Source organism: Crinia signifera, chromosome 2 (assembly GCF_055691185.1).
Source record: "Crinia signifera chromosome 2, ASM5569118v1, whole genome shotgun sequence".
Classification (NCBI taxonomy): domain Eukaryota; kingdom Metazoa; phylum Chordata; class Amphibia; order Anura; family Myobatrachidae; genus Crinia; species Crinia signifera.
In genome coordinates, this window is record NC_139218.1 from 396,342,191 (window position 1) to 396,359,292 (window position 17,102).

At 49.0% G+C, this 17,102-nt stretch overlaps 1 protein-coding gene across 1 annotated transcript; it reads left to right on the forward strand.

The window, feature by feature from the left end:
- The first annotated feature begins 1,190 nt into the window (after positions 1 to 1,190).
- Positions 1,191 to 16,767, forward strand: KCNE3 (potassium voltage-gated channel subfamily E regulatory subunit 3). The gene is made up of 2 exons (XM_083171366.1): positions 1,191 to 1,531; positions 15,930 to 16,767. The coding sequence occupies exon 2, from the start codon at positions 15,989 to 15,991 to the stop codon at positions 16,289 to 16,291; it is 303 nt and encodes a 100-aa protein (XP_083027492.1). The 5' UTR covers positions 1,191 to 1,531; positions 15,930 to 15,988; the 3' UTR covers positions 16,292 to 16,767.
- Positions 16,768 to 17,102: the final 335 nt, after the last annotated feature.

The following is a 17,102-nucleotide window of genomic DNA, read 5'->3' on the forward strand; positions in this document are numbered from 1 at the left end:
CCTCTCTCTCTGGTTCTCTCCTCTCTCTGGTTCTCTCTCTCCTCTCCCACTCTCTGGTCCTCTCACACTCTCTGGTTCTCTCTCCTCTCCCTCTCTCTGGTCCTCTCTCTCTCCTCTGCCACTCTCTGGTTCTCTATCATCTCACACTCTCTGGTTCTCTATCATCTCACACTCTCTGGTTCTCTATCATCTCACACTCTCTGGTTCGCTCTCTTCTCTCCCACTCTCTGGTCCTCTCTCACTCTCTGGTTCTCTCTCCTCTCCCTCTCTCTGGTTCTCTCTATCCTCTCCCACTCTCTGGTTCTCTCTCCTCATCCTCTCTCTCTGGTTCTCTCCTCTCCCTCTCTCTGGTTCTCTCCTCTCCCTCTCTCTGGTTCTCTCTATCCTCTCCCACTCTCTGGTTCTCTCTCTCTCCTCTCCACTCTCTGGTTTTCTCTCCTCTGCCACTCTCTGGTTCTCTATCATCTCACACTCTCTGGTTCTCTCTCCTCATCCTCTCTCTGGTTCTCTCCTCTCCCTCTCTGGTTCTCTCTATCCTCTCCCACTCTCTGGTTCTCTCTCCTTTACCACTCACTCCCTGGCTCTCTCCCCTGTCTGGCTCACAGGGCCTGATTCTGTTTGGTTTGCAAAAGTAAACTCCTTCTTTAGTTTACAAAGCCATGCTGCACAGCAGGTGGGGCAGATGTAACATGTGCAGAGAGAGTTACATTTTTTACCGTTTTTCTGTGCAGGGTAAATACTGGCTGCTTTATTCTTACACTGCAATATAGATAACAGTTTGATCACACCCCATCCAAATGTAAATCTCTCTGCACATGTTACATCTGCCCCAACTGCAGTGCAGCATGGATTTGTCCATTAAAGAAGGAGTTTGCTTTTGCAAACCAACCCAAATCACCCCATAGTCGTCGTCCCCCCCCCCCCCCGCCTCTTACATTATAGGTGCTGCAGCATAGGCTGGCGTATCTACGATGGGTGATCTCTGACTCCCCCCAACTGCTCCCTCACCCACGGGACATTGCCAGCTGTGGGAGGGACAGCGGGACAGTCTCCAAATAGCGCCACTCTTTGGCTGTAATCGGGACAGTTGAGACGTGTGTAGATGTATTATCACAATATTGCTGATGATGCTGCAAAGCTAGCGGGGTAAATGCATGGGTTCTCCCCCCCCCCCCCATTGATTGTCTTGCCCGGCATTGGCAAGTGTGGAGAAGAGATAGGGGAGAGAGGAAGACAGAGACAGAGAGATGTGTCCTACACTGCAGGAATTTCATAACTTGGCTCAGCAGAATCACAGGCGGAGGTGGAGCAGCCACAATATATGAAGGAGGAGCAGCAAGTACAGGGACTGAATGAAAAGTGAGTGGAGTCCTCTGTCTCACTGCTCACACTTCATCTCACCAGTCACAGGACTGACACCTGGGGAAGTGAGGACTGGTGCAGTGAGCAGACCTCCCCTCGGGTTCCTCTGTCCCAGACCCTCAGGGCACCCACTACACATGTCTGTTCCCCAGGATGAGGATGCATCAAGGTAAGATACAAGAGTCAGGGTGAACGTGGTGATGAAGGGGGGGGGGCATTCTGGAACTTGTTGTCCCACAGCTGGTCCTCACCCTGTGCTTTCCCAAGCCTGCCTTGTATTTTCCCACAGGTATTGCATTACCTGGAGGAGGATTTACTGCACTGGGGAACCGCTATCTTGTAATAAGACAGGTATCAGTCAGCGTTCTGTGCAGTTACTATATACAGTGTATAATATATGTATAACAGGAATTAGGGATTGCACTATTCAATATCTATCTAATGATATCTGATTAAGCTGGAATCCAAAATGTACTGTTATTTATTTGTGTGCTCTGCCGGGCGCTGTGGAACCCCTGAGGCGCCATATAAATAATACATAATAATAATAATAATAATAATTATAATACATATTCGTTGTAGATCTGTGAATTCTCATCTTATGACACCACGTTCCTCTCACATGGCCCAGATCGCATACAAACACCAATTCTCATAGACAGCAGCACTGCCAGCCTCTGCCACCTCCCAGGCTGGTAGCAAGTATTGTGCCTTCTGCCCATGGTAATGTGCGTTTCTGTGCTGTACTCATTGTACCACAGCGCTATACAGATAATTGTTCATTGTTATCCACAGAATAAGATCCAGAATGATCATTTATCTGTTATAATTCAGAATCTTAAGGAACAGGACAGATTCTATAACTCACTGTTGAAGGGTTTGGTGTTCAGGTGGATCACAAACAATGGCCCTTATTCTGGTTCACTTGCAAAGGCAAACTTGTTCTCAATTGTGCACTGCAGGTGGGGCAGATGTAACGTGCAGAGAGAGTTAGATTTGGGTGAGTTATTTTGTTTCTGTGCAGGGTAAATACTGACTGCTTTATTTTTCACTGCAATATAGATCTCACTTTGAAGTAAAACCCCACCCAAATCTAATTCTCTCTGCACAAGTAACATCTGCCCCACCTGCAGTGCACATGGTTTTGTCCATTTGAGAAGGAATTTGCCTTTGCGCGTGAACCAGAATAAGGGCCTATGTCTACGTAGACAACCACAGGTTGAGGTGCACTGGGTTGATATTAAATAAGGTCAACGTACACAAGGTTGATATTAACAAAAGATCAACACAAGGGAAATGACGACATAACCATGGTTGCCACGTGAGAAGGTCGACATGAGCTTTTTCCATACTTTACCTGGACTCCGACTAGGAAAGGTAACATGTGCCAAGTGTAGCGTAGTTCCTGGCCTGAAGCATGAAGAGATGGGGGGTCCGCACCCCACTAATTAGGATGTCACCTGCTCAGGTGTCGACACTGACACCAAAAAAAACCCTGAAAATTGAATGCCAACCTTTTCATGCGTCGACCTTTCATCAATCTAGTACATGTCGACCTTATGCGTCGACCTAGTATTGACTGTCTACCTAGACATTATCTGTGAGATAATCCACGCCCGACAATGCCACATCTGTCGGCGTGCTCCAAGTGGGCGCAATACCTACTGAAGCGATTGTCAGGGCAGGAACACAGCGCCATTGTGTAGCGGAAGCTCCTAGAAGTGACCTGCGTCTCCATGTTCCATCTCCATCTGATATAATAAGAACAACATTTATTGGCATCATCAATGCAAGAGACTGGATCGAGACATGACAGAGACAGGACCGAGACAGGACCGAGACAGGACCGAGACAGGACCGAGACAGGACCGAGACAGGACCGAGACGAGACAGGACAGACAGGACCGAGACAGGACCGAGACATGACAGAGACAGGACCGAGACGAGACAGGACAGACAGGACCGAGACAGGACTGAGACATGACAGAGACATGACAGAGACAGGACCGAGACAGGACCGAGACATGACAGAGACAGGACAGAGACAGGACTGAGACAGGACAGAGACATGACAGAGACAGGACCGAGACAGGACACAGACATGACAGAGACAGGACCAAGACAGGACACAGACATGACAGAGACAGGACCGAGACAGGACCGAGACAGGACACAGACATGACAGAGACAGGACCGAGACAGGACACAGACATGACTGAGACAGGACAGAGAGACGAGACAGGACCGAGACAGGACCGAGACGAGACAGGACCGAGACAGGACACAGACATGACAGAGACAGGACCGAGACAGGACACAGACATGACTGAGACAGGACCGAGACAGGACACAGACATGACTGAGACAGGACAGAGAGACGAGACAGGACCGAGACAGGACCGAGACGAGACAGGACACAGACATGACTGAGACAGGACAGAGAGACGAGACAGGACAGAGACAGGACCGAGACATGAAAGAGACAGGACACAGACATGACAGAGACAGGACCGATACAGGACACAGACATGACTGAGACAGGACTGAGACAGGACAGAGAGACGAGACAGGACAGACAGGACAGAGACAGGACTGAGAAAGGACCGTGACATGACCGAGACAGGACCGAGACAGGACACAGACATGACAGAGACAGGGCAGAGACAGGACCGAGACATGACAGAGACAGGACAGAGACATGACCGAGACAGGACAGAGACAGGACAGAGGCAGGACAGAGACAGGACCGAGACAGGACAGAGACATGACAGAGACAGCACCGAGACAGGGCCGAGACATGACTGAGACATGACAGGACAGACATGACAGAGACAGGACCGAGACAGGGCCGAGACATGACTGAGACATGACAGGACAGACAGGACAGAGACAGGACCGAGACAGGACCGAGACAGGACAGAGACAGGACCGAGACAGGACCGAGACAGGACAGAGACAGGACCGAGACAGGACAGAGACAGGACAGAGACAGGACATAGACAGGACCGAGACAGGACCGAGACAGGACAGAGGCAGGACAGAGGCAGGACAGAGACAGGACTGAGACAGGACCGAGACAGGACAGAGACATGACCGATACAGGACAGAGAGAGGACCAAGACAGGACAGATACATGACAGAGACATGACCGATACAGGACAGAGAGAGGACCAAGACAGGACAGAGACATGACAGATACATGACAGAGACAGGACTGAGACATGACAGAGACATGACCGATACAGGACAGAGAGAGGACCAAGACAGGACAGAGACATGACAGATACATGACAGAGACAGGACTGAGACATGACAGAGACAGGACCAAGACTGGACCGAGACATGACAGAGACAGGACCGAGACAGGACAGAGACATGACAGATACATGACAGAGACAGGACTGAGACATGACAGAGACAGGACCGAGACAGGACCGAGACATGACAGAGACAGGACCAAGACAGGACCGAGACAAGACAGAGACAGGACAGAGACATGACAGAGACAGGACAGAGAAAGGACCGAGACATGACAGATACACGACAGAGACATGACAGAGACAGGACCGAGGTGGTCATATTGGATGCTGGGAAGGTGAAACATGAACTGTTCCCCCAATTCCTCACATTCCCAACAGCTTTCCCTTCCTGTGTAAGAAGATTCAGTTCCCAGTAATCGTCTTCTGTGCTACGATGACAATTAACAAATAGCAAGGTCAGACTGTATGTAAGGTGGGGTGGACCGGGGACAGGACGCTCTGTATAGCCTGTCCCCAAGTCTGTACAAGCAGTGATCTGTATACCTGCGCCCCAGCAATACATAAGGTGGGGTGGACTGGGGATGGGACGCTCTGTATAGCCTGTCCCCAAGTCCGTACAAGCAGTGATCTGTATACCTGTGCCCCAGCAATACATAAGGTGGGGTGGACCGGGGACGCTCTGTATAGCCTGTCCCCAAGCCTGTACAAGCAGTGATCTGTATACCTGTGCCCCAGCAATACATAAGGTGGGGTGGACCGGGGACGCTCTGTATAGCCTGTCCCCAAGCCTGTACAAGCAGTGATCTGTATACCTGTGCCCCAGCAATACATAAGGTGGGGTGGACCGGGGACGCTCTGTATAGCCTGTCCCCAATTCCGTACATGCAGTGATCTGTATACCTGTGCCCCAGCAATACATAAGGTGGGGTGGACCGGGGACGGGACGCTCTGTATAGCCTGTCCCCAAGTCCGTACAAGCAGTGATCTGTATACCTGTGCCCCAGCAATACATAAGGTGGGGTGGACCGGGGACGCTCTGTATAGCCTGTCCCCAAGCCTGTACAAGCAGTGATCTGTATACCTGTGCCCCAGCAATACATAAGGTGGGGTGGAGCGGGGACGGGTCGCTCTGTATAGCCTGTCCCCAAGTACAAGCAGTGATCTGTATACCTGTGCCCCAGCAATACATAAGGTGGGGTGGACCGGGGACGGGACGGGACGCTCTGTACAGCTTGTCCCCAAGTCCGTACAAGCAGTGATCTGTATACCTGTGCCCCAGCAATACATAAGGTGGGGTGGACCGGGGACGCTCTGTATAGCCTGTCCCCAATTCCGTACATGCAGTGATCTGTATACCTGTGCCCCAGCAATACATAAGGTGGGGTGGACCGGGGACGGGACGCTCTGTATAGCCTGTCCCCAAGTCCGTACAAGCAGTGATCTGTATACCTGTGCCCCAGCAATACATAAGGTGGGGTGGAGCGGGGACGGGACGCTCTGTATAGCCTGTCCCCAAGTACAAGCAGTGATCTGTATACCTGTGCCCCAGCAATACATAAGGTGGGGTGGACCGGGGACGGGACGCTCTGTATAGCCTGTCCCCAAGTCCGTACAAGCAGTGATCTGTATACCTGTGCCCCAGCAATACATAAGGTGGGGTGGACCGGGGACGCTCTGTATAGCCTGTCCCCAAGCCTGTACAAGCAGTGATCTGTATACCTGTGCCCCAGCAATACTTAAGGTGGGGTGGAGCGGGGACGGGACGCTCTGTATAGCCTGTCCCCAAGTACAAGCAGTGATCTGTATACCTGCGCCCCAGCAATACATAAGGTGGGGTGGACCGGGGACGGGACGGGACGCTCTGTATAGCTTGTCCCCAAGTCCGTACAAGCAGTGATCTGTATACATGTGCCCCAGCAATACATAAGGTGGGGTGGACCGGGGACGGAACGGGACGCTCTGTATAGCTTGTCCCCAAGTCCGTACAAGCAGTGATCTGTATACCTGTGCCCCAGCAATACATAAGGTGGGGTGGAGTGGGGACGGGACGCTCTGTATAGCCTGTCCCCAAGTACAAGCAGTGATCTGTATACCTGCGCCCCAGCAATACATAAGGTGGGGTGGAGTGGGGACGGGACGCTCTGTATAGCCTGTCCCCAAGTACAAGCAGTGATCTGTATACCTGTGCCCCAGCAATACATAAGGTGGGGTGGACCGGGGACGGGACGCTCTGTATAGCCTGTCCCCAAGTCCGTACAAGCAGTGATCTGTATACCTGTGCCCAAGCAATACATAAGGTGGGGTGGACCGGGGACGGGACGCTCTGTATAGCCTGTCCCCAAGTCCGTACAAGCAGTGATCTGTATACCTGCACCCCAGCAATCCAGCTGCAACAACATACTGTACACTGTATACAGCAGTGACCGTCACTGGGGGGGTGCTGGCCACATGCGCAACCCCCGGGCGGCTTCTATGGCCTGCACCGGCTAGTGTACAATGTACATGTTCCCCGCGCTCCGGATTCTATAATGTGCTGGATGGTGTACCCTGAGGAAGAATATAATAGTGTGCCGAGTGCAGCGAGCCATGCCAAGGGACGCGCTACACTTATACCGTGTCCTTGTCGACATGGAAAAGGTTGGCATGAGTTATTCAAGTTTTTGTTGTTGTCTATGTCGACTTACATCGACAAGGACACTGTATAATTGTACCGCGTCCCCTTGCAATGGTCGACACACCCTAGGTTAACACAAGCTTAACGTTGACATGTCCATGGTCAACACTCAAAAGGTTGACACATGTTTTTCATGTTTTTGTTGACATATGCCGACATTGACACTGCATAAGAGTGCCGCGTCCCCTCGCATGGGGCGCTGCGCTCGGCGCACAGGTATATTCACCCCCCAATGCACATTTGGATAAAAAAATTAAAAAAAAAAAAACAGAAAAACTCATGTCAACATTTTGACTATTGACCATGTTCATGTCGACCGTAAGCTTGTGTCAGCCTTCTGTCATTGTCGACCTAGGGTATGTCAAACATTCTTAGGTGACGACCTAGTCACTGTCAACCTAGACATTGTCTCTTATTCTGGTTCATTCGCTTAGATGCCGCCTTGCGAATGGTGATACTCCGTCCCACCATTCGCCATATGCGTACGTTCACACTGTTTTATATAAACATCCATTCGCAGGCTGCGGGGTAACACCCACATCATTCGATGGTCGCCGACCATCGAATGATGTGGAACGTGCACGCAGATTTAAGGTTGCTCAGAGAAAACTCACATATACATGTACGATTGGGGGGGAAGTGGGCGCACAGCTGACATCTGGTGACGTCTGGTGGCGGCTCAGGAGATCTGCAGAACATTGCTCTGCTCCATCTCCCCCTGATACATAGTGATACATGCTGCAGGTAATCCGATGGTGGCGGGTCAGGAGATCTGCAGAACATTGCTCTGCTCCGTCTCCCCCTGATATATAGTGATATATGCTGCAGGTAATCCGATGGTGGCGGCTCAGGAGATCTGCAGAACATTGCTCTGCTCCATCTCCCCTGATACATAGTGATATATGCTGCAGGTAATCCGATGGTTTCGGCTCAGGAGATCTGCAGAACATTGCTCTGCTCCACCTTCCCCCTGATACATAGTGATATATGCTGCAGGTAATCCGATGGTTTCGGCTCAGGAGATCTGCAGAACATTGCTCTGCTCCGTCTCCCCCTGATACATAGTGATATATGCTGCAGGTAATCCGATGGTGGTGGCTCAGGAGATCTGCAGAACATTGCTCTGCTCCATCTCCCCCTGATACATAGTGATATATGCTGCAGGTAATCCGATGGTTTCGGCTCAGGAGATCTGCAGAACATTGCTCTGCTCCACCTTCCCCCTGATACATAGTGATACATAGTGATACATGCTGCAGGTAACATTACTCTGTTACAGTCACCAGTTACTATACTGTAAGGTACAGAACATCTGGTAATATCATGCAGCAGCTATCTCAGGCCTGTCCCCCCCGACCCTGCAGATCCGGGTATGAGACTCTGAGATGTCTGTGATGTAGCTGAGATTTGCAGCCGAAAGTACACAGATACTAGCAAGTAGAGATGCACTTGTGACCCTAATGGGAATCACTGTGCGGCAATATTAGTGTTTACCACAGGGTGGTGCTGTGCGGCAGTATTAGCGTATGCCACACGGTGGCGCTGTGCTGCAGTATTCGTGTGTACTACAAGGTGGAGCTGTGCGGCAGTATTAGTGTGGCGCTGTGCTGCAGTATTAGTGTATACCACAGGGTGGCGCTGTGCTGCAGTATTAGTGTATACCAAAGGGTGGTGCTGTGCATCGGTATTAGTGTATACCACAAGGTGGCACTGTGCTGCAGTATTAGTGTATACTACAGGGTGGCGCTGTGCGGGAGTATTATTGTATATTACAGGGTGGCGCTGTGCCCCAGTATTAGTGTATACAACAGGGTGGCTCTGTGATGCACTATTAGGGTATACTACAGGGTGGTGCTGTGCTGCAGTATTAGTATATACTACAGGGTGGCGCTGTGCTGCAGTATTAGTATATACTACAGGGTGGCGCTGTGCTGCAGTATTCGTGTATTCTGCAGGGTGGTGCTGTGCTACATTATTAGTGTATAATACAGGGTGGCGCTGTGCTGCAGTATTATTGTGTACTACAGGGCGGCGCTGTGCTGCAGTATTAGTGTATATTACAGGGCGACACTGTGCTGAAGTATTAGTGTATATTACAGGGTGACGCTGTGCTGCAGTGTTAGTGTATACTACAGGGTGGCGCTGTGCTTAAGTATTAGTGTATACTACAGGGTGGCGCTGTGCTGCAGTATTAGTGTATATTACAGGGTGGCGCTGTGCTGAAGTATTAGTGTATATTACAGGGTGGCGCTGTGCTGCAGTATTATTGTGTACTACAGGGCGGCGCTGTGCTGCAGTATTAGTGTATATTACAGGGTGACACTGTGCTGAAGTATTAGTGTATATTACAGGGTGACGCTGTGCTGCAGTATTAGTGTATACTACAGGGTGGCGCTGTGCTTAAGTATTAGTGTATACTACAGGGTGGCGCTGTGCTGCAATATTAGTGTATATTACAGGGTGGCGCTGTGCTGAAGTATTAGTGTATATTACAGGGTGGCGCTGTGCTGAAGTATTAGTGTATATTACAGGGTGGCGCTGTGCTGCAGTATTAGTGTATATTACAGGGCGGCGCTGTGCTGCAGTATTAGTGTATATTACAGAGCGGCGCTGTGCTGCAGTATTAGTGTATAATGCAGGGTGGCGCTGTGCTGAAGTATTAGTGTATATTAGAGGGTGGCGCTGTGCTGCAGTATTAGTGTATATTACAGGGAGGCGCTGTGCTGCAGTATTAGTGTATATTACAGGGTGGCGCTGTGCTGCAGTATTAGTGTATATTACAGGGTGGCGCTGTGTTGCAGTATTAGTGTATATTACAGGGTGGCGCTGTGCTGCAGTATTAGTGTATATTACAGGGTGTCGCTGTGCTGCAGTATTAGTGTATATTACAGGGTGGCGCTGTGCTGCAGTATTAGTGTATATTACAGGGTGGCACAGTGCTGCAGTATTAGTGTATATTACAGGGTGGCGCTGTGCTGCAGTATTAGTGTATATTACAGGGTAGCGCTGTGCTGCAGTATTAGTGTATACTACAGGGTGGCGCTGTGCTGCAGTATTAGTGTATATTACAGGGTGGCGCTGTGCTGCAGTATTAGTGTATATTACAGGGTGGCGCTGTGCTGCAGTATTAGTGTATACTACAGGGTGGCGCTGTGCTGCAGTATTAGTGTATATTACAGGGTGGCGCTGTGCTGCAGTATTAGTGTATATTACAGGGTGGCGCTGTGCTGAGTATTAGTGTATATTACAGGGTGGCGCTGTGCTGAAGTATTAGTGTATAGTACAGGGTGGCGCTGTGCTGCAGTATTAGTGTATATTACAGGGTAGCGCTGTGCTGCAGTATTAGTGTATATTACAGGGTGGCGCTGTGCTGCAGTATTAGTGTATATTACAGGGTGGCGCTGTGCTGCAGTATTAGTGTATATTACAGGGTGGTGCTGTGCTGCAGTATTAGTGTATACTACAGGGTGGCGCTGTGCTGCAGTATTAGTATGTACTACAGGGTGGCGCTGTGCTGCAGTATTAGTGTATGCTGTGCTGCAGTATTAGTGTATATTACAGGGTGGCGCTGTGCTGAAGTATTAGTGTATGCTGTGCTGCAGTATTAGTGTATATTACAGGGTGGCGCTGTGCTGAAGTATTAGTGTATATTACAGCGTGGCGCTGTGCTGAAGTATTAGTGTATGCTGTGCTGCAGTATTAGTGTATTTTACAGGGCGGTGCTGTGCTGCAGTATTAGTGTATACTACAGGGTGGCGCTGTGCTGCAGTATTAGTATGTACTACAGGGTGGTGCTGTGCTGCAGTATTAGTGTATAATACAGGGCTGCGCTGTGCTGCAGTATTAGTGTATGCTGTGCTGCAGTATTAGTGTATATTACAGGGTGGCGCTGTGCTGAAGTATTAGTGTATGCTGTGCTGCAGTATTAGTGTATATTACAGGGTGGCGCTGTGCTGAAGTATTAGTGTATATTACAGGGTGGCGCTGTGCTGAAGTATTAGTGTATGCTGTGCTGCAGTATTAGTGTATATTACAGGGTGGCGCTGTGCTGCAGTATTAGTGTATATTACAGGGTGGCGCTGTGCTGAAGTATTAGTGAATATTACAGGGTGGCGCTGTGCTGAAGTATTAGTGTATATTACAGGGTGGCGCTGTGCTGCAGTATTAGTGTATATTACAGGGTGGCGCTGTGCTGCAGTATTAGTGTATAATACAGGGCGGCGCTGTGCTGAAGTATTAGTGTATATTACAGGGTGGCGCTGTGCTGCAGTATTAGTGTGTATTACAGGGTGGCGCTGTGCTGCAGTATTAGTGTGTATTACAGGGTGGCGCTGTGCTGCGGTATTAGTGTATATTACAGGGTGGCACTGTGCTGAAGTATTAGTGTATGCTGTGCTGCAGTATTAGTGTATATTACAGGGTGGCGCTGTGCTGAATTATTAGTGTATATTACAGCGTGGCGCTGTGCTGAAGTATTAGTGTATGCTGTGCTGCAGTATTAGTGTATATTACAGGGTGGTGCTGTGCTGCAGTATTAGTGTATACTACAGGGTGGCGCTGTGCTGCAGTATTAGTATGTACTACAGGGTGGTGCTGTGCAAAGTATTAGTGTATAATACAGGGCGGCGCTGTGCTGCAGTATTAGTGTATGCTGTGCTGCAGTATTAGTGTATATTATAGGGTGGCGCTGTGCTGAAGTATTAGTGTATGCTGTGCTGCAGTATTAGTGTATATTACAGATGGCGCTGTGCTGAAGTATTAGTGTATATTACAGCGTGGCGCTGTGCTGCAGTATTAGTGTATATTACAGGGTGGCGCTGTGCTGAAGTATTACTGAATATTACAGGGTGGCGCTGTGCTGAAGTATAAGTGTATATTACAGGGTGGTGCTGTGCTGCAGTATTAGTGTATATTACAGGGTGGCGCTGTGCTGCAGTATTAGTGTATAATACAGGGCGGCGCTGTGCTGAAGTATTAGCGTATATTACAGGGTGGCGCTGTGCTGCAGTATTAGTGTGTATTACAGGGTGGCGCTGTGCTGCAGTATTAGTGTATAATACAGGGTGGCGCTTTGCTGAAGTATTAGTGTATATTACAGGGTGGCGCTGTGCTGCAGTATTAGTGTGTATTACAGGGTGGCGCTGTGCTGCAGTATTAGTGTATATTACAGGGTGGCGCTGTTCTGCAGTATTAGTGTATATTACAGGGTGGCGCTGTGCTGCAGTATTAGTGTATATTACAGGGTGGCGCTGTGCTGCAGTATTAGTGTATAATACAGGGCGGCGCTGTGCTGAAGTATTAGTGTATATTACAGGGTGGCGCTGTGCTGCAGTATTAGTGTATATTACAGGGTGGCGCTGTGCTGCAGTATTAGTGTATATTACAGGGTGGCACTGTGCTGAAGTATTAGTGTATGATGTGCTGCAGTATTGGTGTATATTACAGGGTGGCACTGTGCTGAAGTATTAGTGTATGCTGTGCTGCAGTATTAGTGTATATTACAGGGTGGTGCTGTGCTGCAGTATTAGTGTATATTACAGGGTGGCGCTGTGCTGAAGTATTAGTGCATATTACAGGGTGGCGCTGTGCTGAAGTATTAGTGTATATTACAGGGTGGCGCTGTGCTGAAGTATTAGTGTATATTACAGGGTGGCGCTGTGCTGCAGTATTAGTGCATATTACAGGGTGGCGCTGTGCTGCAGTATTAGTGTATATTACAGGGTGGCGCTGTGCTGCAGTATTAGTGTATATTACAGGGTGGCGCTGTGCTGCAGTATTAGTGTATATTACAGGGTGGCGCTGTGCTGCAGTATTAGTGTATATTACAGGGTGGCGCTGTGCTGAAGTATTAGTGTATATTACAGGGTGGCGCTGTGCTGCAGTATTAGTGTATATTACAGGGTGGCGCTGTGCTGCAGTATTAGTGTATATTACAGGGTGGCGCTGTGCTGCAGTATTAGTGTATATTACAGGGTGGCGCTGTGCTGCAGTATTAGTGTATATTACAGGGTGGCGCTGTGCTGCAGTATTAGTGTATATTACAGGGTGGCGCTGTGCTGCAGTATTAGTGTATATTACAGGGTGGCGCTGTGCTGCAGTATTAGTGTATATTACAGGGTGGCGCTGTGCTGAAGTATTAGTGTATATTACAGGGTGGCGCTGTGCTGCAGTATTAGTGTATATTACAGGGTGGCGCTGTGCTGAAGTATTAGTGTATATTACAGGGTGGCGCTGTGCTGCAGTATTAGTGTATATTACAGGGTGGCGCTGTGCTGAAGTATTAGTGTATATTACAGGGTGGCGCTGTGCTGCAGTATTAGTGTATATTACAGGGTGGCGCTGTGCTGCAGTATTAGTGTATATTACAGGGTGGCGCTGTGCTGCAGTATTAGTGTATATTACAGGGTGGCGCTGTGCTGCAGTATTAGTGTATATTACAGGGTGGCACTGTGCTGCAGTATTAGTGTATATTACAGGGTGGCACTGTGCTGCAGTATTAGTGTATATTACAGGGTGGCGCTGTGCTGCAGTATACTATGTCATTAGCTCTGATAATCCTGCAACAAGAGTACAAAAAATGTACAATGAAACAAATAGTACTTAGAGCAGACATGTCCAAACTGTGACCCCCCAGCTGTTTTTAAACTACACATCCCAGCATGCCTTGCAATAGTTTTAGCATTCTATATTAGCAAACTGGGGGGTTCCATAGCAAGTCCTTAAGTTTTCTTTAAAAATAACAACATTTGGAAAAATAGGAGTCTGAAGATGCATGCCATTCGATTTGGAAATCCCAGCGGTTGACATGTTTTTTTTCAAATCCCCCTCCCCCTATCAATTGACTTTCCCCCTAAATCTGTGCCAGTGCCTTTTTTACCTTCTGCGCATGTACAGTATTTATAGAGGGGAGGAAGTTTACACACGGGCGTTCTTACCGCCTGGATCTCCGGGCAGTCTCGTTACCCACGTGGAACCGTATTGTCCCCTATCTCGTATTTTTGGAAGCCCCTGATCTGAAGCACCGGCGGGAAAGTCTGGTCATAGTATTACATGCTGACGCTTGTAGAACTACAAGTGCCAGCATGCACAAAGAAGCCAGTTCATACTTTCCCTTGCAGTGCCATAGAAGTATGCCCCCAATAATGCCACTCTCTGAGAGTGACCTCCTGATGCTTGTCCCTTCCTGCCTCGCTTCCCCCCGCCAGTCCAGACAGTGGGCCCACCACCCCTCTGGGGTAGAACGTCTGCACCTCCTAACATGGTCATACGGTTCTCCTGAGAACAGCGCTGGATTACAGGTTCCCTGGAGCATAGAAATCAGCATTACCTGATGTGACGTCTGATAGCACAGGCACTCAGCTTAGTGACAGCTCGCATTGTTCTCCGCTGATCCCCGGGCTCTGAAGATTTGAGGTTAGCGGAGGAGGCGCCAGTTATCCCCGCTTTATTTGCCATGCAACATATTTTTTATTGTTGTCATGTTAATTCCTGATGTAATTGTGTAACTCAGTTATGGAACAATGGGCGCAGTCATGTGAAATGTTTGTGTGTGTAACACCTTGGTATTATCATTGTTTATCTCTTAAATTGAACATTTTGGAGCACATCGGGGTTCACCGGGGTCCCCCCCAGACAGCTTTAGGGACTGCGATGCTATGGGGATAAGTGATAGTAAATTCTACCTTTTCCGCTGGAACAATGGCCCTTATTCAGATCTGATCGCAGTGTAAATTTGTTCTCAAAATGGGCAAAACCATGTACACTGCGGGGGGGGGGGGGGGCAGATGTAACATGTGCAGAGACAGTTACATTTGGGTGGGGTGTGTTGCAGCTGAAATCTAAATTGCAGTGTAAAAATAATGCTGCCAGTATATACCCTGCACAGAAACAAAATAATTCAAACAAATCTAACTCTCTCTGGAATGGGAACAGGAGTGCTGGGGGCCACAATAAGAGGTGAGACCAGGGGCTACTCAGGCGCAGATCATATAGTGCATGTTGTCATATATGTAATATATGTGCTGGCTGGTTCCCATCAGGAATCGCGCATGCTGAATGTACCTGGTGCTGTGCGACACCCGGAAATCAACATAAGGCTTTACACACCTCCTAAGGCCAACCTGAGACGCCAATGAAACTAGCCAATGGGAGTCTGCAGGTGGGCTTAGAAGGAGTGTGGGACAGAATATAGGCATGCTGTATATCATTTAACTCATCAGAAGCTGCTTGGTAAAAAAAAAAGTTGCCCAACATGGTTGTATTGTTTTGGAAAATTGGAGTACGTTTCAGTTGGGTAAGGTTATTTGGTGCTGATGTGGCTCCTTTGAAATGGAAATGCATTTACAGTTCAACACCCAAACTTGTTTTCCAATTTAGGGTCACATGATCTATGCAAGGACCCTCACTGCATCTGCATGATGGCGGCAGAGGAGGGAGGAGAGTAGGGTGCAAGGATTGTGCTGAGAATAGGTCATTCTAAATCCTCTCTGCTCTGTACATATGTCATGTGACTGTGGTTGCCATGGGAGCTACACAACACTGTAGCAAACAGTACATCAATAATAGCAGCTTGAAAATGAAACATATTAGCCAAATAATATCTAACTGCCAGTAACTCTCTCCTCTATCTCCAGGTTCCACTAAGTGGAGAACATTGAAGTGTGACCTCCATCCGTCCAGGTAATCCCCCGACATGGAGGCTTCCAGGCCAATGGAGAGGCTGCTAGAGAACCTCCACACTGTCCTCCAGGCCATCAACAAGACGCTGAACAACCCCCCCTACCAGCCTGAGGACCCGCCGCTGAACGAGACAAGCGCCAAACTGGTCAAACCCAACAGGGATGACAATGCCTACATCTTCATCATCTTTGTCATGTTCCTCTTTGCCGTGACTGTGGGGAGTCTGATCCTTGGGTACACCAGGTCTAAGAAGGTGGATAAACGCAGTGACCCATACCACGTATATATAAAAAACAGTCGCGTCTCAGTAATATGACGGATGTCTGAAGATGGGTCTGTGGGACGCTACACCAATGTAGAGATGGCCCCTGGGTTCCGTTAATGTATAGACTACATATGGAACCTGTCAGTATGTTACTAGGGTTTGTGGGCATGGGCCATAAACTCGCAACTGCACCTTAGACTTTATGCACACAATGTTCCCAGGAAGACCCTGAGCGGGCAGGCCTGAGTACTGGCCGCACTCTCTGCCACCTTCATACCAGCAGAGACCCTGACTTATTTGCGGGCAGTCGGCAATAGGCGTAACACTGTGATACCTCGCGATGCACGACGGAAGCCAGAGAACACGCACCCCTAACTCGTCTGTGTGGGAGAAGGTTCCTGCGTCACCGTTTCAGGAACAGGGACCAACAAGAAGACAGACCTGTGTTTACTTGACAATAGCGTGTCCTGAGTCCGCATTCCGGGAATAACGAGCCTGCTTAGCAGAGGCATTGTCCTAACTTGAAATCAGTGTAATAAATTATAATTAACTGGAAGCTGAGACCTCTCCTCTTTTGCCTTTAAAGCTTAGGGTGGAATTTCAGTTGTGCTACGAGCGTTGTGAAATACTGTAATATGATACCTTTCAGATGCCATGGTGTGGGGCATAATATGGTGTAAGGGGCATTGCTGTGTGGGGCATAATATGGCGCAGGGGGCATTACTGTGTGGGACATAATAGGGTGCAGGGGGCATTACTGTGTGGGACATAATATGGTGCAGGGGCATTACTGTGTGGAACATAATATGGTGCAGGGGCATTACTGTGTGGAACATAATATGGTGCAGGGGGCATTACTGTG